Genomic DNA, 26,090 nt, shown 5'->3' with positions numbered 1-26,090 from the left:
AATGGTAGACAATCGTCCAGAAACGGAATATAGCATCGTGGAAGAACCGAATGTTTCCCGAGTGCACGCGAACTCTTTGTACCGAAATATTTTTCGTCGCTGCAGATGCACCGTGGCACGAGCAAATATAAATCACGGATTCATTGCTCTATAAAAAGATCGACGCAAACCTCGACCGACACTCCGGCCGAATATACCACGACTCGGCCATTCAAAGTTCGAAAATGGCAAAGGTTCGCTTGGGTATCGCTAAAAGCGATTGAGGAGGTTGTCTCCGCCGAAATAGATCGAACGAGGATTCGTTCCGTTTTAAAAGCCGGTGTTACAGTAGTCGGAGCAGTTAATAAAACTAAAGAAAAATAGAGTCGCTGTACGTTCGTGCTAAAAGCGTAAGTTCGCATTCTAACGAAGACAGACGCGCACCGAAAGGATTCGGGAATCTGGTGAGCTGACATTTATGGAGATAAATTTTCAGTATTATACCAGTAGCTTTCCAACTATCGTTTTAATTAAAATCAACCGTCGATTCGAAATTCTTTCCTTTTCTTCGAATTCAACGATTTTTATACTTGCAATTTTATACTTCTGCGAATCGATTTATGATAGCATTTCAGCCCGACTACTAGTAAATCACCGAGAGCCGAACGAACGTGGAATGGAGAAGAAAAGGAAGAAGAAACGGGAACGATGGCGAGCGACGAGGCAAACGTTCGACTTCCTCCGTTCGTCGAGGTCGTTCGACCAACGATCGTAGCCCGTATGTGGAGCATTGTGTCGAGTCATGGGACAACGTGCATGACACACTTCCGTGTGCACGTATATCGATTAACATGAAATATTTATAGTACGGCCAACCGAGTGGCCGATCCGGCCTTCCGTGAGGCCTTTGCTGACCTCCTACGGGACGTCCTCGACTTCCACGTCTTCTCTTCGTTTCCACTTTATTTCCACTTTATGAGCTTTTATTGCTTCACGCTTTGCATTGCGCATATTCGCCGGCCAATCGTTACCGTCCTTGCGATCCTTGGCCATTTTTCAACGCGTTTCTATAAACTCCATCCATCTTTTCCGTTTCCACTTCCCTCTTCTTTTATTCTCTGTCTCGCGAGATTTTCCACGATCGAACAATGGACTTTGGCGGACGATAACGTCGTGAATCTAAAGAGGTGTCGCCAAAGACGACCTTTCGCCTTGCTTTTACGAATCGCATTTACGAGTCGTTTATTCGACGATTATTACGTTTTCACAGACTCGTATACGCTTTTTCCATCCCTTTGAAGATTACAGTGGTTAAACTCGACGATGATTGAATTTCTACAAGAAATAAGATGAAGATCCAAAGAAGCTTTCGATTGACAATTTCTTCGAAACGTGTCAATTCCGCGAGGGATAAGACCGCGAATCGAGGAAAGCTTCGATTAATAATCTATGCGAAGACTCGTGACCGCGGCAACGTATATTGAAAATCGATATCACGTCTACGTTCTTGCACTACACCCTCACACTCTGTGCCAGACTTAGCGGTCGTACAAGGAATTAGAATTTAATGCAATCAAGAGCGACGCCGTCCTGAGTATCCTGACGCGCTCAACAATTTAAGCGAAAGAAAAGCGCCGTTCCTCGTTGCTTTGTCGATCATTTCGAATCGACTAAACTAAAAGCAGCGAAACACCGAATAATGCCTCCTTAATCGATCGTTATACACGACTAGGTATATACTCGATATTCAAAGGTTCTCCAGAGAACCGTGTTTAATCGGCCAGTTCGATTGTACGAGCCTAGTCGGTTGAATTTTCACGGCAACGAGATTCCGCGCGAGATTCCACGAGCAACAGTTATTTCCATGGAATCGCGCATAACCGTGAGCTATCCGGGAAACACGGTATAACTGCGTTCGTTAATTCCTTCTGTATCGATGCTTTGCATTCGAAACAGACCGCGGTTTTGGGATCGTTGATTGCGCCAAGTGAAAATCAGAGAAGCACGAGAGGGGAAAAAAGAAACGGAAGGAAACTGGAGAACAAAACGGGCAGCCGCACGAAATAGGTGAATCGCTATCTGCAAGCTCGTTACACGCCGTTTCGAGACGAGTTTCGCAGCCACTCGTCGCGACTTCGCGATTCCAAAGTACCAGCGGAAGTCCGCGCCCGGTTCTTTCGTTTCCAACTCTGTGCACGCTCGTCCCTCCCTCCTTTTGTCGTCACTTTCTCGTGCCGCGGTTCCGTCTAAATGGAAACTCGAAATTTCGGCCTGCTAACCACGCGTACAGAAGCCTGGCCAGCTTTTGTCGACACTCCCGAGATAGTCCGGACCTGTTTTCATTTTCTCCATTTCGCCCAACCCCTCGTTTTCTTCAATTCATCCTTCTCTCCTACCTCTTCGTGCTACCGCGTTTTTGTTTCCCTACTCCATTCGTCCGCTATCCGTTCCCTCTCTTGCGTGTTTCTAAAAATAAGAATAATAAAAAAAAAAAAAGAAGAAGAATAAAAGAGGAATAGGAAACATTCAACCGCGTACGAGCGTTCTACGAACGCACTACGAGGGCCAATGGAACGTTCGCGTCCGCGGAAAGATTTCCACTTGCAAAGTTGGAAAAGTATGTCGGTGAAGTTGTCTTGGCGCGAACGAAACCGAAGTTTCGACGATTGAATTGTCGTTAAGACGTTGCTTAAAAACCGCTAAACGCGAACGTGAATATTCAATCTACGTCAGTGAAAAGGGGCTGGAGAACAAAACGCGAGAACTCGAGTTCGCTGTAACTTTTTCTTTCCGGATGAATCGTGAAAGGTTTTGCGGAAGAAGTTTCCACGGCGATGGCAGTTTCCAGGCCATGCAACTTCCCGGCAAAGTCCACTGAATAGATTAAAACGCGACGTTTCAGGATCTTTGCGAAACATTTCTTTTTACAATTAAACGTTTGCTTTGCTTTTTTCTTTCTTCTTTTCTCCCCCCTTTTTTTTCGTTTGGCTTTTAAAATACATATTTACGAATAAAGGCACGAATCCAGGCGATGCATCGTGACAGCCATGATGCAAATTACGATCACATAATACGGGATTTTTTACGAGCAATCCGGTTAGAACGTTAACAGAGGCTGCTGCGTAGTATTTCAGCGTAACATCCCGGTAATGCGCCCGGACATAATGGCCGGCCCGTAATGTATTCCATAAAAAAAAAGAGACATTAAAAGCCGGCTGAACGCAAACTTCCCTACACCGACCGAATAATCTTCCATCTCCTCTCTTTATGGATTTCTTTGATAGTTAACAACCGCGCGATTAAGATCGCGATTTAAAATTATCCACTATCGAGTTGAGCTTATAAAAGTCGATTGATCGTTGAAATTTTTGATAATTTTACAAAGCGATTGTAACACCAGTGTGCGATGTTGCGTATATTCTAATTAGAAATTCATTTTTAAATGCGGTAGAAAATTATCACAAGCCTCGTTGATCCTTTGCCTTAATAATATCGTATCATATTCGTACCGCCTAGTATAATCAATGAGACAGCGAATTTTAGCGCAGCTATGGGAATCGTTCTTATTTCAGCTACTGGAAAAATCGCGAAACGAAAGTTTAAACTGATGGTCTTAAAACTAGCTACATTCTCATACTATTAGCTACATCTTTAAACGCTAGTAAACAGGAAGAAGTGTCGCGTTGCAATACCTTCACAGTGCAGTTTCGTTTCGCTGCGGCAGCGTTCCGAAACGACCAAAGAAAAGCTACAGCCCCGCGGAATTTCAATTTCTCGCTTTATTACGTTTCGTTGCCCTAAAATAACCAAGCGGAAATCCTACGGATTCACGGATCCAAAAAAAAAGAAAAAGAAAAAATATTCCATGGCTACACGCAATCCTATTAGCAACATTACAAAACGGTTTTGCTTTTCCTATCTCTTTCAACCTGCTTCTCCTTTGCCGGCCTATCTTTTCATGAACAAATTACGGAAACGATGCATTCAATTGCCAGTGAATATTGCACGCAGTCAATCGACAGAGAATTACTCTGCCCAAGCTCGTGCTCGATCGGATCCCATTGCCATTTTCAACAGGATCGATAACAATTACGGTTACGCGCCATTAATAACATCCGCGCGTTAACAAACGGAAACACAAGACCAGAGTATTCGACAGGGTGTCGAACTATTCCTTGACCAATCTCAGACACGCGTCGCGACAATTTACGAAACGACGAGGCGCTGGGATTCTCCGTGTCGCGTCGATCGAACACGCAATTCCCAGTTTAGTAGCTCTCCTAGTTCTGTCACTAGATACGGATATATTGGAAAATATATTGTTGGAAATTTTCGTTCGATGTTTTTACCGGACACCCGGACACTTGAGGAGAAAATTATAGGTTTGAGGAATTAAAGAATTCAAAGTTTGAGAAACGCAATTACGCTGGCAGCTCAGAGCTTGGCATCTCCCTTTGATTAAATCTATACCGAATTTACTATAGAATATACTATACTATACTATACAATATTCTTCAGCTGGAAAAATACTTTCCGAGTGTAACGGAATTCTAAGCTTTGGATTCTATAGAAAAATTCTTGGATTCTTCGACTATATGGAGCGACAATTCCAATTTCTAGGCTGTAGATATCACGCCACCGTGTATAGTGCGGATATTCGTATTATCATATAATAGAATCTTCGAAGTTGCTTCGTATCATAGGGAATTAATTTTCTTCGTCGCATTGAACGAAAGAAGAAGAAACAAAAGCGTCTATGTCGTGTTTCTCTAAACTAAACCTCGACTACGAAGTTACCGTTTCCTGACAGATACACCGATTTGGTTGCACAGTCCCGTTCGTGGTTTCCTCGGCTCTCATAATCGTTTTAGGGTAATCGGTGTCCTCGGGTTATTCGCTACGGGTGGTACAAATGTTCGCGGGTCGTACGAGGCGATTTATCGTTGAACTTGCAGCAGTTTGATCGCTTTAAATGGAGGCACCTTTTTCCCAATTACCAGTTCAAATTAATCGTTCGTACGTTTCCCGTAAGATCAGATTTCCACGTGCGTTCCACGTCCATTTCCTCGATTGAATCAATTCGAAAGTGGTCGTTACCAATTACACGGATGAAAAACACAAGAACGTTTTGGCGAACACACGAAAAACGCGAATGAAAGTCGATACGGTGGCAAATTTTCGCGGCGCCAAATAAACGCGTAGTCGAGAACGGTACGAAAGAAAGGAGAATCTCGACAGAAGGCAATTTTCCTTGCGAGAGGCAGAGAGAGCTGAGAAAATTTATCGATGCAAACTATTAAGACTCGGCAGGGACGAGGCGAGTTTCAAGGACCATCGAACGAAAGGCTAATTAGAGGAGTTCTCTTCATTGCCCGGAGCTATGCCATCGAAACTGGGCTGTTTGCACCTCTAGCTCTGGTCGTTTCATCGTCTAAGAATAATTGATTCTCTCCTTGATGTCCCTTTCGAATCGAACGTTTGGTTACCTTCCGAATTTTTTGCGCCAACGAAACTCCAGCCATGTTGTCACAGTACTTGGCCATCTAATTATCAACACTCAAAACTTTCCGAATTTTTCACTTTTCTAGCAAAGTAGTGGGAACCTGTGGCAATTCTAAAGGCAAAATTTACCGAGATGACGCGTATGTTTCTAGCTTTTGCCTTTTTACAAATTACGAGTTCCGCCGTTTTTAATACGCGCGCCATATATTTTCTGTCCTTGTTATTTTACTAGGCATCCTGAATTTCCGTCTTCGAATTTTCGGATAACGAGATGGTCTATGATTAATACAGAAAGAATAAAAATAGCAAGAAAGTAAAAAGAAAATTACTAAACTTCGGATATGTTCGATGTTCGAGTAGAATTGCCAGATCACAGGAAATATGAAGGATATTCTTCCGGCCAGGGACAACGCTCGATGAAAGATCGTACTGACAAAACTTCGCGTATCTGAATCATCTCGCGTACAAGTAGCAAATAAACTGCGTCCAGCGTAAAGCAGTGTCACAGTTTGCGACCATGAGGTTCCTTTGCTGACACCCGGCTACGAAAATAATCTTCATAAATAGCGTGGCGTATGTAAAGAGGCAAAAGAACAGTATTCAAAGCTCGCGCGCAGTGTCACGCCGCTTTTCACCAACTTTTTTTCCGCGCAACTTTCGATAAGGGGGATTTATGAAGTGCAGTTTGCCAGGAAATTCCCGTAACACCGAGTCGCCGTCGCTGTGGTCATAAACGGAACTTCCACGGAATATAGTCAGGCGCCGCTTAAGACCCTCTTGCGAGCCGCGTTCACGCGGATTACGATTAGCAGCGGAATTTCAGGCGACGACGATGTGCTACCGCGCGTCTCTACTTCCCCGATAACTTCAATTTGCATCCTGTTTCAACCGCCAACAGTCATCCAGGAGAAAAGTTCGCCGAGGGACGATGCTTAATTATTTGATACGTTGCTAACTTCTTCCGAGATATTTTGCGCAAAATTAACCCGCTTGTAACTACGTCGGTATATCTGTGTTCGACTTTAGGTCACGCTTGCGATGTTGATGAATGGTACAGTGGACAGCAATGAGAAATGAAGAGAGTTCTTGCGGATGAAATTGGTGATTCAGATTGTAGCACAGACATTGTTAGGTCAGTGAAACGGGGATAAAGAATATCCGACAGTGACGATGTTCGTAGTGATAAATATATCGCGCATGTTCACGCAAATTTGTATTTTTACGAACATAGTTAAAAAAGTGAAACCTATGTAGAGGATCGTTTTATTTGTTCTATATCACAACGAGTACTATGTGTTTTTAATATTTCGTGTATTTTCCCGTATTATGTGCGTTCGAATGATTTTACGAAAAAAAAAAAAAAAAACGACGCTCATTTATAACTTCGTTCCGCACGGTAAAAACACCAATCTGCGTTGCTTCTTTATTATCGAATATATTTTTTTCTGCATAAAATGCAGGAAAATTAACGCGTGCCACAACTAGCATTTCGTTAAACAATTTCTCCGAAAAATTTCCCGCTATAATATATATAGAAGACCGAACTTTTTCAGGCGTTTGTCTCGGTAAGGGACTGGCTCGCCGCGAGTACAATGCGATTACAGGGATAAAAACGTACATACGTAATGAACTGTCGGGGGAGGAGGGGGCAGCTGCTTGAATTTGAATTCCAACCGTATCCTTAATGCCTAAGAGCGTCTGAAACACGCCACGTTCGTGCCACCGGCATGTTCCAATTCGAGTCACCCTGTCGCGTCGTGTGTGCATACCGTGCACGGACGTTTGCGAATTCGTCGCGCGGAAAACGAGAAGAATACAGCGTCTCGTGGTCGAAACGCGTGCCCTCCGACTTAACGCGAAAGTAACCGTGAAAAAGGTGCATTGAAAGAACCGTACCTCGTCCTTTTCCACGAAATCTTGGTAATCGTACAACTGCCGAGGCTTAGCTTCTTAAGATTTCGACAGAAAATTAGGGAAAAGCTGGTGTAGTAAAATTAAACGGTCCATTCTCCTCCGCCTGCAGGGATTCTTAGAATGCTAATCGTAGAATTGGCGAGATTTAGAAAGAAAATTATAGAAAAGGTTGGAGAATATAGGGCAGCAAGATTTAACAAACTCCACTTTCGTCTACTTCTCATAAAATCTCCGAGTATCTCGATGGCTAGATTCGAAAAATCTCGGAGGAAAAATCAAAGGAGAGTTCCGTGGAATTAAATATGGACGACCCAATTTTTGCACAAGATTCACGGTGGCTCGCTGCGCGGGCCAAGAAACAAATAGAGGTCAATTTATTTTCGCGGGGCGAAGCAAGTACATAAACTGCAGGCGAAAATACCATGTCTAGACGAGGTTGAAATAGATCGAGCAGGCCGCAGTGATAAAGCTAATTTCACCGGAGCCCGAGAGATTATCGAATTTGTGGTCAGAGTGTGTTGCCGCGCGTCAGGCTGGATCCGCCGCGTGCAATACGAAACCAACTTTCTCGCTTAATCAGTGAGCTTCCCTTCGAGGGAAGGAAAACCGAACAGTTCTACTGTCGGTTCGTTTAAACTTTCGCAGCAGGGGCGAACAATAGCGAATTAACTGAACTGTATCTTGCGAAAAACTCTAAGAGGAAACAGCTTTCTGCGAAAAAGAAGAATTATCGTTGGCTGGATATTTTGGTTGAGACGCGACGTCGTCGTTAAGATTTTGCTATGCGATTCGGCAGGAATATATTTTTAATGGCGCAACGTATACGACCGGTTGCTTCGCGTTATTGGGAATATAAAGCTGCTACGTCGTCGCGTCTAACCGATGACGCATCGCTTCTCTGTATCGAGCATGATATTTCCAAGCCGCAAGACGAGTGGGCAGAGTTACATTTTTAATGGTACAATGCACAGTCGGTCACTCGTCTGCATTGGGATTTAAAAATATAAATCTCGAAAATAGCGTGTGCTTAAAATCGCAACGACGTCGTGTAGCTCGTTTGCACCGAGCTTCGTATTGCCAGGAATTAAATTATCGATTAAATTTTTAATAACGTAATGCACGAAAAACTGCGATTTCCCTGTTATAAATAGAGGCGTAGTCACAATATGGCGAAGAGGTTGCATCGTTTGTTCGCATCGGCCTTTAAGAATACAAACCTTGCAAATCTACAACGTCATTGCTATGCATCAGGAAATCACGACGACGTCAGACGACTCATCTATGTCGAAGTCTATTTTTCGAGGCTTATTTACGTTGCACGACGTTTGAAAGATCGTAAATCGAACGAACCACGAGGAATTTCGACTCGTAACTCGTCTGGCTTATAGGGCGAACTTGACCCATTAAGCAGGTTGGATTAATCAAGTTTGTAACCCCCTTCTTTGTTCTTACGTAAATTTAGTAGCTAAGGCTTCGTCGCCGGGGTTCCGGAAACTAAGACGACGCGTACGCGACCATCAGCCTATTTCGCACCGTCATAGGTTTCTATCGGTCGTACATTGAAAGACAAACAGGACACTAGATCGCTCTATGCGTTTCTGTTATAATATAATTCGGCCATAAACGATTATCGATCTGAAGCCGAGCATAAATGGAGCATATTGTTTGAACGAGATAGGGGCGAGCGAAAAATTACGCCGCGCACACCTGAAACATTCAAGCGGAAATCGATCGACCGAGACTCGCACAACGTGCACATACGGAGGACGATAACTTTCACGAGCTATAGATGTTTAAAGACGCGGCGATAAATATTTGGAGAGACCGCCCACGGAAACCGGGCTTACGGGCTAGGCATCGAGCAATCGGAAATTCGAGACGTCTGCCTTTCGCAATCAGAATTTTGGTAATCGTTAGCGTATCACATTTTAGGGGACTAAAAAATCTCAAATCAAAGGAAAAATCTACGTCGTGATTAGAAAAATTGGAAGATTGTCGCGATAGAAAAAAAGAGGTAGATAGTTGATCTATACTTTCAGCAACTTCCAAATACATTTTCGCGTCTCGTCACTGAGTTAATGAAACGTTAAAATATATAACACACACACACACATACGACATACATATACGAAAGAGTTTTCTATGATAAGCGTTCAGATACTTTGGCGAGCTATCCGATCTCGTGGAAACGCGTTCAAGGTGGAGAATCTGCGGAAGAAAATCTGCTGGAAGAAAAAAAAATAGCCTAAACGAATCGTCGACTGACATCGAGGCTGATCCAACGTGATCCGTGGCGAGACGGATCGAGCGAAAAAGGCGTGTTTCCAAGGCGAGAACAGGCAGCCAGGGAGATTTCAGTTGATGAGAAAATTCGAAAAAATCCTGGCGCCAAGCGGTCGTATCCCGGACAAAAGAGGAGTTGATTTTTAACCCTTTGCCAAACCCCTCGTTTCGTTTCGCTCTTCAGCGCGACAGTTTCTCCGCTTTTTGTTCGCCTCGCTTGAAAACGTCGGATAGTCCGAGATCCTTTTGGAGAAATAGAAACGATAAGTCACTGGGAACGATCGCGTGACGAGCGAGCAAATGCTCGGAGCACTCGTTTCTATTCCGAGCCGGAGACATTTTCCGGTCGAAAACAATTCCATAAATGCGAGGCGCCGTGATATGCTACGAACGAAAGATACACGACCCCGCGATTCGTTTCCTCGCATTAATCTCCATTCGAGCAGGTTCTCGCGAGCGTAACTACGACTCGAAAATTTACAAGCCCGAGTGAGTGGCGTTCGCGCGAAAAAATGAGCAGGAGAAGCGATGAATTATTACGCGGCGTGTCCATGTGTTATTCTTTGAGCACGCCGCGTGTTTTTTTCATAGACTTCGTCCCTGTAAATCTTCATTTCCGCTGACCCTTTTTTTCCCTTCCATTCAGAACGTAAAGGGGAAAGGTAGTCCTGCACGGGCTACGAAAACGTGTCCCCCTTAAAGGGAACAAACCGATAACCGAAATGCTGACTTAACGACACCACAAGAACTCGTTTAAAACACTGCGACAAGCAATCTGTACCGTGTACATTAGTGTACATACGCACGCGATTTTAACGAAGATGCTGCAACAAGAATAAATAGCTTGTCGATAAAAATCGCGGTAACAAATACTTTCGCCGTGATAATCCAAACTAGTTTGCAGTTTGTTGATAATTCTAGCGTTGGGTTTCCACTAAAATTATTGCATCCGACGACGATTGAGATGGAACTAAACGTAGAAAGACAAAGTGGAACGTATCTCCGTAAGAGAAGACGAGTGGCGGAGAAGAATGCGAAGCAAAGAGGGAAAGAGCGAAGTTCTGGCTTAAATTTTTGAAAGAGTTCGACAACTATCCTGCCTGCGGACTATTCGCCAACTTTCCAAGTAAAACAACGAGAAACAAAGTTGCTTCGATTAAAAGACCAGCTGTTCGACGCGTGAAAGTGTTTAACCGTGTTCGCGGTACGCTGCACGGTAGAAAGAAATCGCGAAATAAAAAAAAAAGCGATCGGGTAAAGCGCGTCGCGAAACTGGATATCAAAATTTCAGAGGGTGACTGGTCGTTATCCAGGATGAATTTAGGAAAAAGCAACGAAGCTGGCCAACTTTTTTCTCTGTTTTCGTGGGTTGGACACTTAGCGGCTTGTTTTTCAACTCCTACGTCAGCGTACCGTGACGTATGCACGTCCAGCTCTTTTAATCGCGTGTGACCTACATAGCCGCGGCTCGTCTTCTGTTTACTCGCATGTAGCCGCGGCGGATATATCGGTATCTCTGGATAATTCGCGTGCCGATTAATTCCAATTGTCGCAAACCTCGTTGACATTTTTCGCTCTATACGTCCGCCAGTTGATTTCAATTTGCAGCGACACGGCCGCGTATCTCCGTGGCATTCTGATTCATTCGAGTCGACGAGCGATCCAACTACGTTTGCCCGATAATTCCCGTGAAAAAATAGCCGACGAGCCCGATCAATCTCGGCTCGCTGAACCATTCGATTATCCTCGACGAGGAAGCCATAAGAAATAGGGTAGTGGAAGCAACAGATTACGAAAGGGATCGCCGCGGCTTGAAACGAGCGGCTATTCAAAGAAAACGCAGCAACGGAATTTTTAACGGCCACTTTTCGTCCACAGACTTTTTCGTCCACACTTTCTAAGGACACGGGCCCGAGCTGATTAAGGTCGGTCAAGTGGATGAAAAGGAGGTACCGAGGGAAACATAACTCCGCCAGTCACGATAAGACGGTGGAAAACGGACGATCACGCGTCTAGGACGGTGTTTCGTATCGCCAGGATGCGAATTGATCGGACGATCCAAGCTCGCGCAAACAGCGACACGTTCAAGGCTGAAACTTTCCTACTCAATGAAAGCATTTGGTTAATTGAAAGTTGAAATGACGGCGGGAAATTTGGCCGCGGTTCTGAATCAATTATCCATCCCTCGTCGTGCTTCGAGTTTCCCAACGATGGAAAACCCCGGCATCCTCTCTCGTTTTTTCTCGGGTCGACGAGAAATTAATCCCAGCGCTCGAAATTCGGTTCCATCGATTGCCTCGGTGTAACGAGCCCGGCGGAACGTCACGGATAACGACGCTCCTCGGTGGAATTATTTTTATACGAGAAATATGTAAAAATACATTTATACGTGTAAAGTACATTTTAATTGGAGGCGGGGACTCGCGTAAATATTTGCTGTTTCAAGAGAAACTTCCCCTGCGACTATCTTAGCCAGCGAATGGAGTTCCAAAGGTATCTTAATGGGAAAAAAACGAGCAACGAGGTTCACTCACTGTGAAGACGATCGTCGACCCTCGCCTGAAGCATGTTGAAGCTCGAGCTTGGCCGATACGGCTGCTGATCGCGAATGCCGCCGCACGCGAACTGATAAAAGTCCTTGCAAGGATCCACCCCCTTCTTCATGAACGCCACCATCTGCTTCGACGCTTCCTCGCAGGCTTTCGAGTCGCACAAACCCTCCGGGCCATCCCTCTCCCTGATGCAGGCTTCGTCCTGGAATGGAAATTCTTTTTCTCGTGTTTCTACAATGCTTCCTATCTTCCTTTCTTTTCTTTCTTTTTTTCTTTTTTTTAATTGTACCGTCACTTGACAGGAGCGAAAAGCAATTCGAGTTAGTGTCAAGGATAGCATCAAAGATTAGACGGCATTACGAGGACAATTTTCCGTATTCCGAGACGGTAAATGAGGATACGGGAAACGACTGAAGAACAAAGTTTAAGGATTAACGAGAACATCTCGCCGAGAGGCGAAGGATATATTTAATCGTGTTATACGTTCAGACGTTTCATCGTAAAATTATTAACGCGTGGAGAGACGTCTTCGCGTTCTATTTCGCTAATTCGTTCGCGCTATGAACGTCTACTGTACTGGATCGTGAATGATCGAAGCAACGAATGTTTTTTTCTGAAAGTTGACTCGATTCCTCGGCGTGTAAAGGTGAGCTGCTGGCTTCTTCCTCTTTTTGCTGGTTAACGCGTTCAAGTCGCGGAATTTTTGCCAGCGAAATCTGCCATCATACGTCTTCCTCGAAAGAGACGAATGACGCGACACGAAGTTCGGCTCTCGCCGAAGATAAATAAGAAGAAAAGAGAAAGGGCAAGAAGGTGTGAAGAATCACTGGCGAGTTACGTCGGGAACCTATTCGACGAGTTGCTAAAAATTCGAGGACCTAACGAAAGGCCAGCCGTGGTTGCGTCCACGACTTTCATTGTCATCAATTGCTTTTCATCCGGACCGGATGGCCGTACGTCTTTTTGACAGAGACGAATGATCGTTCCGCCAATTGTGCCTTACTTCGCCAACAGACCGGATACGACCGAGTGAAATTAACGTCAACTCGACTCTCCAGAACTCTTCGTTTATTTCCGTGAAAAACAGCATCTAAGCGTAAGAAATCGTTCGAAATCGAATCCCTTAGCTGCGATACTTTGATAACTTAATAGACAAGATCCGATATAAATTGAATCGGTCAGAGGGAAGGGAAATCTGACAAGTGCAAGTTTCTTCATTTTTTTTTATTTTCATATTATTTGCTAGTTAAAAAACGTGTACTTTTCGTACAGTACGGAAAGAGGAATAACTTGTTGGAGGTGACGTAGCGACATGTAAATCGCCGTCAAAACATTTCACCCTTCAAGGAAACCTAATCTACATCGTCCAGTTTAGCCGCCGCGAACCTCGTAAACATCATAGAAGCCATGTTATCAGGCAGTTATCTGCTATCGAGCCGCCAAAATGGGGCAAGTACGATCTCGACCCTCGATAAATCCTTCGAGTATCACGACTCGTTTCACCACAACTCGTCGGCTTGTCTACTCTACGATTACCTCTGATTTCCTATATCGATGTATCTCTTATTAATCTGATTAATCGGAATTCCTGCAGACTAATCAGACATTCGTCTTGGGCGATCCGATCCGGCTTGCCTGGCGCGAGCGACTTACTCGTCAAATTTCTCGATTCAGAGACGCGAAGCTTGCGAAATTCTTCGCCAAGTCGTCCGCAAAATTTCGGATTCTTCAACGCACGCGAAATGGAAGGAACCGCCGAAAAAGATCGCGTTCCCTATCGCAAGGGGAATATCCTCTGGACCGATGGTTTCTTCGATACGAGGAGTCTCTTGATACGCGGGAAAAATGAATTCAGGATAAATAGAATGAAATTACGCTCGTAAGCTTTCAATTTATATTCCAGGCACGGCCTACCGCTCTCTATCTAAATCACATCTTGGAGAAGATGGCTGAGCTCGTTTCACCGTGCATTTACCTCGTCCCGAGCTAACCCGCACGCACACACCGCTTACGGAGCGAAATCGTAGCTACGACGAGCACGTTTCGTGGTTGAACCTCGGTTACACGTAAGAAAGCGTTCCAGATGCTATGGAATGCAAACGGAATTTTCGCCCGCCTTTGATGCCACGCGTCGATCCTCAACGTGAATTCTGAAGTTGTGTGTGTGATATGCGTCTGCGACAAGGAATACGCTGTTCTCGTTAAACGCGTATTTCTCGTGGTTGTGATATTGTGTTACAGCAACGAGGCACGAGGGATGTGTTCGCGTGACATTTGGTATATTTGAGTTTCGTCATAATCCATCGTCAACTATTTTTAAATTTCTTACTTTTCCTCCTCTCGTTACCGATTATTTCTTTTTTTAGCAGTCGAATTTAAACTACCTTGTTAGAACCAGAAGACTTCTCGTTTTCATCTGCTGTGATATCCATACGTGAAGTATCAGCAACATTTTTCCACAATTTAGTGATTTTTAATTCGCGTTTAATTCGAGTAACGCGCATTACGCATAACCCGAAATGTTTCGAGAGGATGGCAAATACGCTGGATTATCCAGTGGACTAAATACCGTGAAAGAACAGGTAGTGTAGAGTACCTGTTTTAATCAGACACTTCTGACTGTAGCAACTTTCGAGTTGGAAGTTCGAAAAGGAATGAAAAGAGGAAAGTTGCAAATGCACCGGACGAAGGAAACTTGGAAGAGTGAAAGAAGATGCAGCAAAAGGATGAGGGATTTCCTCGTCGATTCAAGAGTCCGGATGGGAAAAAATAAAGGTCAGGAAGAAGGGCGAGACCTTGATCCAGCGTAGGGTTGACATTTGCCTCGAAACCTTAGCTCGTAGTATGGCTTCGTCGCGGTGCAGCACGTGCTGCTCTAACGACCCGGCTCGAACTTCCATCGGGAAAAGCATTCAACGACTCGAATCCATCATTTGTCGGCGACGCTGAATATTCGATGTCGAATAAATCATCCACAGAATTCTCCATATATCCACCACAACGACAACTACGATCTTCTCGACGTTCTCGATTCTCGTTTACCTAATCCTCGTTACCTAGGATCGTGCAAACGTTTTCGAAAGTAAACTGCACAATATATATCCTGTATATTCGGACGGCGTATAATTCACATATTTGACCGCGATTTGAAACCAGTTTGATCTAATTAAGTCTGAAATTTTCGTTTGCGTGAGGTGCCAACACTTGAAAATCCTTTCAATTAGTTTAACAGTTACAGCTACGAATTCCAAAGATTCTCTCGATATTATACTTCGACATCGTTTCTTGCAATTTGATTCTACAAGAAAATTGAGCTATTTATAAACCGTGGTCTGGTAATAACAAAGAACGGGGCTGTTGGCTTTTCGTTTTTATACGAACCAGCAAGGTTTAAAAAGGCGGACAAAAATGAATACGCAATGAGATTAAGATAAACATTGTTAGTTAAGCTAGAGATATTTAAGCGAGATATTCCTAGCGTGAAATAGCTGTATATAAGGCAAATGTGTTGAGTTAGGGGAACGTCAGCGGTATATTACGTCGATATAATCAATCCTCTGGCTACGTCCGGGAAATTCGAGCGGCAATCTGCTTCGAGTCCCTCTAACTACCACCGCAGACGTAATTGCTGCAAACTTATTAACAGGCTAAAACCGAGCGAAGACACGGCGAAAAAGAACCGTTTAATTGATCGTGGATTACCTGCAGGCTTTTCTTCTCCGTTTAATCCTCCGGAAACGGCGTTTAACGTGCCAAAGAAAATTTGACGATTATCATACAACCGAGACGATTACGATATACGATATTTAATAAGATCTGGTGCCGGAGAACGATTCGAACGAACGCGTCCGCCGAGCATCGACCGCGCTTTAAATAAAATAGGGCGTCAGCGAAAGGCGGCCTCGGTTCTGATAATTCCCCCGTAAAAGCGTCTGTAACGGGCGAAGGGATTTTTATACAGCTGGCCAGGCAAATTGAACCACTGTTTAATCGAAACGTATGTATTGCGCGCGCCACGTCGAGTTTCGTACTATTCGCAATAAACTAGCCTGCACGACGACTGCGTATAAATTCGTTTCTTGCTCGTCTATTTTGAAAGGAAGAGTCGGTGGAAATTCGCTTTCGGGTGAAAGTAAGCGCGAAATACTTTGCTGGTTTTTCCAACTTTTCGACGAAAGTGGAACGACAGGAATTTGACAAAAGAGAGACAAACTCCGAATGAGATGGAAGCAATTACGGGGCTTGACTTTGCGGCTGATCGATGTATCAAATCCGTTGAACAGAGTTCGAAATGCGATAGGTTTCCGATATATGTGTGTATAACTCGGAATATGGATATTGGTATCGATTAATAGAAGTTTGTCGGGCATCTCGTAAATGCACGTTGATGACAGACTAACGCGTAACAGTCATTTCTGTCGGTGACAATGAAACCATAATTGATAACGTTATCCTGGAAATTTCGAGCGGCTGTTGATGATTAACTACTCTCCTTTCCTTTTCAGTCATCGCGTACATCACTCGTTTATAATTCCTTTTTTTCTTTTTTTATATTTGGAATTTCTCAAACGGCGAAACACGTCGTTCGAGTAACTTTAAAGTTACAACGCCCCTTCGCCCCGCGGTAATATCTCGCCGATAGAATTAATAAATTCTTGTCGAACAGACGGTCGTTCGAGGGAATCTATTTTTATATTCCACAGTTTATTCTCGCCTCTCCGCGAGACGATCGATCGATCGCACGTTAACGATTACACCCCGGCCTTTAACCCCCTTTCGAATTTGCAAACAGCTCGTTTCGCGGCCGAGCGTCTAAGCTGGCAAATATTTTTTCGCTCGCTGTCCGCGAACGTACATTAACTGGCATCGAAGTAGCAACTCCTGGAGGCAACGAATCCGCGAGCAAAATTAATGTTGTCCGTAAAAGCAGCGTAATCTCAATAACCCAGCTCTGCTAACAATCAGTTGAAACTTGTAAACAGCTTCCTTCTATTAAAATCTTCTCGTTCATATTTCCCTGCGAAAGTATTTCAAATGCTCTGCTGCGAGTTGAAATATCCGACTCATCTCTATAGATCGTTTAGGGAAGAAGAAACGCGATGAATCTGCTCGATGGCGATCAACGTATAAACAGCTTGTCCAAGTGCATATTGAATTACGATCGCCGTATCCAAGGACCTTTAACTGAATTATAGCTTGCTTAATGTTAATTGAGAAGCCGCATAAGGATAACTGCGAACTGATACCAATTATACGGCCATTACTCATTCGAGAACAACAAGGGGTGCTACGCATTTAGCTCTGTTGAAGGTTTCCGGCAACGACCGTGTCAAATCCAATTGAGATTACATGCTCCGTGTATAATCGCGTTCTATCCTGTTGATAGCGACGGTTCGCATTCCAAGGCATCGCATTCAGATTCGAGGTACTTCGTCGCAAAGACGCGAAAGAACGAACATTCGATGTTGCAGATTTCGATTTGTGCGTTGTGATCCCCAAGGGGCGTACGTTTCAAAATATTTCCTGAATGATCGACGCGGTTATTGCATACACGGATATTATTTTATATATTCTACAGTAACATTTTCTATGAATTATCTTTGACAAATATACCGCGGAATTGTAAAATTTTAAATATACAAAAAATGCACACAATGCGCGTAACATGTACACGGAACAATTTAACCAAAACTTAGGTATTAGCCGAGGTGCTTTGAACTTTGCCATAATTTTATCTTCTGCGAAATTTCAACAACGAAAGCTAGCTAAACACGGCCAGGTATCGTGAAAGCGTTTGATCAAACTTTCCTTCGATTAAATAATTAACTGAACCTAAATACATGTACGACATTATACGATCAAAACGTTTTCTACGAACGCTAATGGACTTTTCCGAGTATTTTCTTAGGCCCGATCCATATTACCTCTCTGACAATCGAAGTTCTACCGTACATTCAAAATAGGACACTTTCTGCCTGATGCCTGATACCTGATAGGTGAAACTATTTATTCTTTACACAGTCGATAAGCGAAACGGTATGTTGTTGTTGCAATTATTTGCCTGTTACACGAGGATGAGCAATTTTAAGACACATCGAGCAACGCTATTCCGAGTTGAAGAAAGACTGAGAGACACCAGCGCGTCTCAATAAAACACGTCTAGAAAATATTCGATCTCGTTTACATCTGGAGAACGTCTCTTATATCGGAAGCGAATGGAGAGGAGAAAAACGCGAGGAATCAGCTAAAAGACGGAGTGCGACATTTTTCTCATTCCTTGGCGTGGCACGAGTTCGCGAAACCCTTCACGACAACTGATCGCCGAGATATATGGGCGAAATTTCCGTGGATAACCGCTCGTGTTTTGCTCGTGACGTCTCCAGCTTTGGCGACATGAAAGCGCGTGATATAACGCTTCAGGGAAACACTGCCGGTGAGGACATAAACTCTCACGGTCTGGCTCGCACGGACAAAACCTGTTACACCACGCTAACTAGCAAACAGCTTACAAATCGTCCTCCTTCATTGAGCCTAGACAGCAGCAAAGACAAATTTACAACGTACGTCGAAATTCGTGTGTTGCAGTTAAACGCGGAAATATCTTTACTTCATCGAAGTGATAAATCATCGCGAGCCAATGTACATGCATGGATACGCGGTTCGCGTATAATCGAACGTCACAATCTTTCAACAACCTATTGGATAACTCTATGACGTTCGGTTAGTTACGTGGATCGTTTTCACGTGAAAAATTGAGCCTCTCAGAAGCCAAACTGATCGACTTCGCTTTTTATAAATCCCTTCGTTTCGTTACGATCGATACTCGAATTGCTCGCTCCTGTAAGTTTATCGGTCGCGAGACGACAGCGGCGAATTCCAAGGTAAAAAGTTTCCACGAAAGATGGTAAAATTAGAGACTGGATGAAAATTCGGATAGCGATCGTTCGATAAAATAAGCGAACCGATGCATCATGCAAAAGACCGGTGATAAAGGTATCGATATACCAGCGATCGAAGCAGCCTATAGAACACGAGACAAGACCGAGAAGCATCGAGTACATACGTCGCTTTATGGTGCAACCTTCGTTTTACGAGGATACCAGCCGACGTCACGTTGGATCTCGTGGAAATATCGTTCGGAACGTGGATCGGTCTCCCCCGTGATTTCATTTTTCGGGAAAACGCGACACGTCGATGAAATTCTCTCGGCAACGTCTCGAGATTTCCACTTACTATCTTGTATGGCGCGCTTTATATCTCCTTGACAGACATTTAAACGCCGATTTATGCCTCTTCATCGCATTGAACCGCGTGGAAAAACATGAAGCTCGTCGTGCTACCTCGAGTTGCTCTTAATTCGCTAGCAAGGGAACAACGATGCAGAAAGCACCGCGATATTCCATTGAATAGCGGAGAGGTCTCGCGCGGAATGGTAAAAACAATGGTGCGGATTTGAAAAGATGGCTGTCACTCACCACCGGTACGCATTCACGCGGCTGCTCTCCCTCCGGCAGCGTGGTGATGAGGAAGAGGACAGGACTGGTGACGAGCAAACTGGTGACAAGCAGCATCGCGAACGTGAGCAACGCCTTGTGCACGGCCTTACTTCGACGAAGCCAGTAACACGGCACGCAGCATATCCAAGTACCCTGTTGCGCGGCTCTCTCGACATGTACCTGAACAACCAACACGTTGCTTCGATTAACAAGAAAGTTGTAGTTGCGGAGTTTCTTGCTCGTTGCGGACAAAATTGCGCTTTGGATTAAATAGAGTTCGATACGAGGCAAGAGGGAGTAGAAGACGTAATATAAAAGTTAGAGAACGAAAGACACTGGAGAAGAGACGTTGGAGTACGTGAAATTGCGTTAACAAAAGATGGGTGAGAGCTTCTCTGCTGAATTCTTTTATTAGGACAGCAATCGTTTAAAAGGAAAACAGAGAAGGAATGGAAAAGAAATGTCGGGGAAATGGAATGTCAACACCATACTGGATTACCGTGAGACGACGGATAAGTGACTGAGTGAAAAAGGAGGATCAAACACAGCAGAATGTCGTCATTTAACTTCCATGTTATAGATCCTGCTAATTTCAACTGCTCGTAAACCGAGTATATCACCAGCTACTCGCAAACCAAACTGGTCAACTCCATTTTTCGTCAATTTTCTCCATTTCTTTGCGTATCTACGTGCTACGATCAATGTCCAATCTTCAAGAACCACGCGATTATCTTCAAAAAATTCGCTCGTAAGGAAACACAGCGTAAATGACGATAAATTTCAAGTTAAATTTAAAGAGACCACGTTCACGTTTCTCAACCTTTCTATTGGTAAAGTTGAACAAAAGATCGTACGAAAAGTCGCGAGGAAAAATAATTACCATTGGCTCGTCTGGAAGGCCGGATCCCTCTTCCGTGCCAGGATTATTTCCGGTCCCAGGGGGACCGGTCGGCGCGGCCGTAGTCGCGCCGGGTCCGGTGCCCTGTGCGTGCACATGTGCGCCACCTCCGGCCCCAGGGGCGCACAAAGTGCGAGGACTCAGGGGTAGCCTCACGCTTGCCTCGCCACGGGATCTGCTCCCACCGCCACGGGCCCCGCGGCCCCCGTAACCCCGGCTCACCGTGCACAGAGCCACATTTGCCGGGTCCCGTGGAACTCCCTAGCTCTCTAAAGGCCGCCAATCTCGAACGACACTTCGTTCGCGATCACCAAACTTGCTCAGTACCCACCCCGTCACCGATACTGGCCGAGTAGATCAGTCGATCAGCACCCACGAGTCTCTCTCCCACCTCTGCATATTTCTTCGTTTCTCGTTAATCTGTCGAAATAAGAAAATGGAATCTTTTATCTGTGTAACTATTAATATATTGTATGGTATTCTTATAGTATGTTATGTAATATATTCAGTAACGAATAGGCTGCGGATGTCGATGTATTTATGGGAAATTTAGAAAAGAATTAGTACAAATATAGATAATATATAAGTAAGATGAACAAATGTGTAACTATGCAAAGATGGTCTATGAAATTTTCCTGCAATCTCACGATCTACAGTAGCGAATTACAACAACTGCATAGACTTGTTAATTATTGGTATTTGGAATAATCTTTGAAAAATAAATTTGATATTTGGGTGGATAGCGAATAACGTTGGAACGATAGAGAACTTTTGTCTATTTAATGGTCGGTTTGATCCTCTTTCGAACACCGTGTAAAGATTAGATTCAGACCAGTAACCGCGACCAACTAAAGTACAGAGTTAAAAAGGAACCGCCGATAAGAATGGCTTTGCCAAATGTGCTCTCGGGTATCTTGCACACCTTTGGTTGTTTCCCTGGCATTGCAATTGTCGGGCTGATCTAGATAACGCGATCTTTTGTCTATGTAACACTCTCTAACTTTATCTTGCATTAACGCTATCGTTTAATACGTGTAATCTTATCCTTATCCTGTCTTGACGAAGAAGAATCGTCTCAACTTGCGCGAATTATTACGTACTAATTAGCACATGGATAGATGGAATTCAATCCTTCAATGTCAAAACGTCAAGCACAATGGACACGAACAGATTACTATAATCGAGCTAGTGAACAATTAATTGTCTCGGACGTCAAGTTGACGTGCGCGCACCTTCGTGACGAAACGTAGGTCTCTCTGAACTGAAATTTCTGTCACATTGATCATTCGGTTCGTTTCTTCAAGATATTGTACTAGGCTCGATTAATCGCTCGGTTGATCTCGAAGATAAGATCGTTCGGCTAAGAATTCGATGGAGCAGAGTGCGTGACACGGAATCGTTTGCCCTGGAGCGTGTCGCAAGAGCAGAATTATCCAGATTTTTCCATGCTTCTCTTTACGATGGAAATTCTTACGCAAAGCTGACTTCATAAATGCAACGTTGTTGCACTGGTAACAAGCCACGTGCGATTTATTTTCACATCAAAGTACGATCGTATCTAAACGACTCCCGATTATATTTCATTAGAAGGGAATTATGTTCGTGTTTAGCGGTGCGTAACACTGTGACTCATTTTAAATGGGACAAAAAATTTCAGAATAAGTCCTCTGCTCGAACGTAGATGTAGATAAAACAAGATTTATAAAAGCCAAGGTTACGCACGAATTAAGTCATTCTCCTATCGTAAGAAGCGATCTTAGGAGTCTACTAAATCGCCTTTATAGAATCCTCCGTTTAATCTGGATTACTTCCAAGTTGTTTGCACCGTGGGATTTCTAATTTATGCGCATTTCTTTGTCGCAGCGAAACGCACCGCTTCATCGACCGAACGCGAATCGAGAGCATTCTCGAAAAAAAAGAAGGAAAAAAAGAGGGAATAAAACGAACGAGTTAAACATCAAGATCCGCGTGATAAGCTACGACAATCTTAAAACGTCCACTTGCATGTACGCTTTGGTCACGACTAGGCCGCCCTGCCTATCTCATTTATTTACAAGTAGCGTGATTGCCTTAACAATTCATTACGTTTCCTTCGTTGTTAACTTCTCAACTTTGAAATTTACATTCCAGTCGAAACACGGCCAATGAAGAGACCAGCTGCTCGACAGCCAACCTTTCCATCGACGTTGTCCTGTCCAACAACCTTTCCAGCTTCCTAAATAATTCCATTGGTCGGGCCACGTGGCGGAGGTAAGAAGACAAATATGCTGGGAAACTTTGGCAGATTTTTCTTCCTACCGTTTAAATTACAAACAATACGAAACTTTTAAGCTGGGCCAATAAGAAATCTGCCGGATAACTCGATAAACCAGAGACTTTGCGTATAGTATATCCCGCACGAGCGCTGAAATTTTCTCAACATCGCGGAGCTGTCTCTCGTTCCGCGAATAAGAAATAAGGTTTTGTCGTTGACTGAAAGTTGCAGTCGTCTGATAAGAAAAGTATAAGCTGCCCGACGTAAAACCGACCCCATTCGCTAACCAACACGCTGCAACTCACCAGAGACGAATCGGTCTTACGCGGGGACAGGCTGTGTACGTTTGCTTTGCTCGATTGTTCGCAACTTTAATACGAAACATTCGATAGATCGTATCTATCAGGGGGAAAACGGGTGAAAGGTAGTTTGCGTTAAAGGTTTCATGCATACGTATCATCGAGATGATTTCAAGAGTAGGTCGATCAGCAGTTGACGGAGATTTGCCAGCCACATCAACGTGTATCGGATAATTTGGAGCGGGGCTTACGCTAATATCGCGCGGCGCGATAAGGGATGGCCGATCGGCCGTCAGGATTTATGAAAATGACAGCAGACGCGTCGGCATAGTTTATTCATAGGAACGACAGCCACCGAGCTGATATATTCACCGATTATTTTTTGCATCGGGATAAAAATATTCAGGGCCGATGCGAGATCACATTTTCCAGTCAATGGAGTACGTGATCGAGGCCTCGGAACCGCGGCGAAAAGAAAAATGTAAACGAACCGGCCGAGCCGAATCGGGCGTGAAACGTAAATCCAGAAAAGAATGGCAAGCGCACTTCCGCTTCGTGTCGCTGTTTCTCTTTTCGTATTTCACGCGAGCATAGAGAACGGCGGCTCTGTCTTCTTAAAGTTCGCCATCGAGTTACGAGGATCGACTACGCTTCGAATATCGCGTCTTTCGAAACGTTGATCTCGACCAACTTTTGCGCGGCCAGCCAGAAAACTTTTCCAACGGAAGCGGATTCGCTTCTACGCAGTTTCAACGAGAACGCACCGATCGGCGGGACCCATTTCGGATTGAAAAAGTTTCGGCGCACCCACGTCCTCCGGTTAATCGAACCGATGCAAAGTTTCCAGTATTTTTAGGCTCTAGCATTTTCGTATCGAACGTGCTCTACCTTACGTGCAAATAAATCCCAAGGTCGAATCCCTGACCGATCCATGTTCGCGAATTTCGCTAAGATTTCGATCGACACCGATCGCTTCTTCGAAGAAACGTATACGTAGAGAAGCTACAGCAATTGTGTAAAGCTTAATCAATATCTGCGGAGTACAATACATCGAGCAAGGTATCGTATCGGAACATGTGGTCGTTTCAAGGGTAACGTATTTCTCTGTTTCGCGTAGGACGCGTCGTCAAACTGTGGCAAGTTTGATACACTATGCGACTACGAACGTCATACGGTGCTATTTTCGCGACATCAAACGTTACATGTAAACAATTACATAAAGTCGCCGAGGCTCAGCTCATTAACAAGGTCGTTAGTGGGTACAAACTGGTGCGAGCTTGCTGGTTCGTGTAACAATTTTTTCCCAACCTAACGCGCTACGCTTACTATTTAGAACGTTATTTATACGACGCTATATAAGAAAAAGAAGAAACGAACGTATCAGCCAACTCTCAGCAACAACGATTAATCCGGCATCTGAATTTTCCAATTGTAAATTTCTATCTCGAGGAGAATCTAAACGTTTATCAAGCAACGAACTTGCTTGTTTATTTATTGCAATTTCGAAGATCCGAGTTTGCTGGTTAACAACCACGGAGAAGATCAACGAAACCGACCATCAATTTTCACTCTCGCCGTGTATCATTTCCATACTATCCTCTTTAAAACGGAGAAAGGGGAAAGAAAAAATGAAAACAATCGATCGTCTTACCTGTATAAAATCCAGCAACGTGACGACGAAGCTTCGACGAAGATTATTTCCTGGCGATTTCACTGGTTCGAATGCCACTTCCGGTTCACTGGACGTTCGCGGGAACGAATGACCGAAGCGCGGTTCGCGTATTTCTGCGTCTAGTTGTGGCGGGTACGGGATAACCGGAAGTCGAGAAAACGCGGCCCTGCTTTACGGCTGGGGGTAACACGCGGACTGTCGGACCAGACTCAACCTGCAACCACCGTGCCGCCTCTCTCTCTCTCTTCCTCTCCCACTCTTTCTCTCTCTCTCTCTCTCGCTTCGCCCACCACCTCCCCATTCTATTTCTCCCTCTCTATCTGCCTCTCGCCCCTTCTCTTTCTCGTCTAGCGTCCTTCTTCAATTTTATCGTTTTCTTTCTTCCATCTGCCTTTCGAAATCCCATTCGCGTTTCCTTCTTTCCTTTCTTCAATTCACTTGCTTCGTTCTCTCGCAACGAACGTCTTTCTCGCCCCATTTTCTCTATCTCGCTGTTTATTCCCTTGCCCTTTGTCTCCTCCCGTCTCTTATACAAATATTACCTTCTCTGTCTTTTCTTGCCTCTTCCCGTCTTGCTTCTGGCTTCGTCCACCTTCTCCTTCTCTCCAATATCCGCTATCAAAGCCCGGTCGCAACGCGCAAGCCCTCGATATTCAAACGTTGCGAGCGTGGTCTACGAGCCACTACGAAAGCTCCGAGTGCGTTCCTTTTGTTCGCCGTGGAAACTTTGTCAGCCCGGTAACGCGGCTCTAAATAATGGCTTTTTTTTCACCGAATACACACCCGCTACGAATACGCTGCCACGGGGAAATTACTCGTTGCTTTTTGCCAACCGGGAATCGTTGTTGCCGCACGTTTATCCGCTTAATCTCACCGACAGTCGAGATCGATTAGAAGCTAGACGAGCTTCGATCGCCAATTGATCGCGTTCGCTGTCGTTGGATATAGCAGGATATAAGGGGAGTCTAAAGTGTCCTTGAAGCGATTTCTGTCAAACTACGCACCATTCGATAGTTTAGCAAAAGAAATGATCTTGTCAACTTGTCTTCGACCCTTAACCGAAAGGCTGGTTTACAGGGAAAATTCGGATTTTCCCTATTTTGCCTGTTTCATGGAATATAGAAATTGTGAAAAAATTCTAGGACACGTTGTGCGTCGATGAATTCTTTTTGATTTTTTCGTTGCCTAATTTTTTAATGAATTATAAAGCATGTTCAGAAAAAGTTTGTACAAGTATTTGC

General features: G+C 44.3%; 1 protein-coding gene across 2 annotated transcripts in view; it reads right to left on the bottom strand.

Annotated features, from left to right (window-relative positions):
• Positions 1 to 25,069, bottom strand: part of LOC117230970 (neprilysin-1) — a 78,985-nt gene extending 53,916 nt beyond the window's left edge. For both annotated transcript variants that reach the window (XM_033488958.1, XM_033488959.1), the window contains exons 1-4: positions 24,829 to 25,069; positions 20,607 to 21,044; positions 19,706 to 19,906; positions 12,213 to 12,432 (exon numbers count right to left, since the gene is read on the bottom strand). In XM_033488958.1, coding sequence (XP_033344849.1) covers positions 12,213 to 12,432; positions 19,706 to 19,906; positions 20,607 to 20,609 — 424 coding nt within the window. In that variant the 5' untranslated portion in view covers positions 20,610 to 21,044; positions 24,829 to 25,069. The remainder of the gene's footprint in view (positions 1 to 12,212; positions 12,433 to 19,705; positions 19,907 to 20,606; positions 21,045 to 24,828) is intronic.
• Between the last annotated feature and the right edge of the window lie 1,021 nt (positions 25,070 to 26,090).

This window comes from Bombus vosnesenskii, unplaced genomic scaffold (genome assembly GCF_011952255.1).
Source record: "Bombus vosnesenskii isolate JDL3184/JDL3185 unplaced genomic scaffold, Bvos_JDL3184-5_v1.1 scf7180000013270, whole genome shotgun sequence".
NCBI classification, from domain to species: Eukaryota; Metazoa; Arthropoda; class Insecta; order Hymenoptera; family Apidae; genus Bombus; species Bombus vosnesenskii.
Note: the sequence above shows the minus strand (reverse complement) of the source record. Positions and strands in the feature narration are given on the sequence as shown.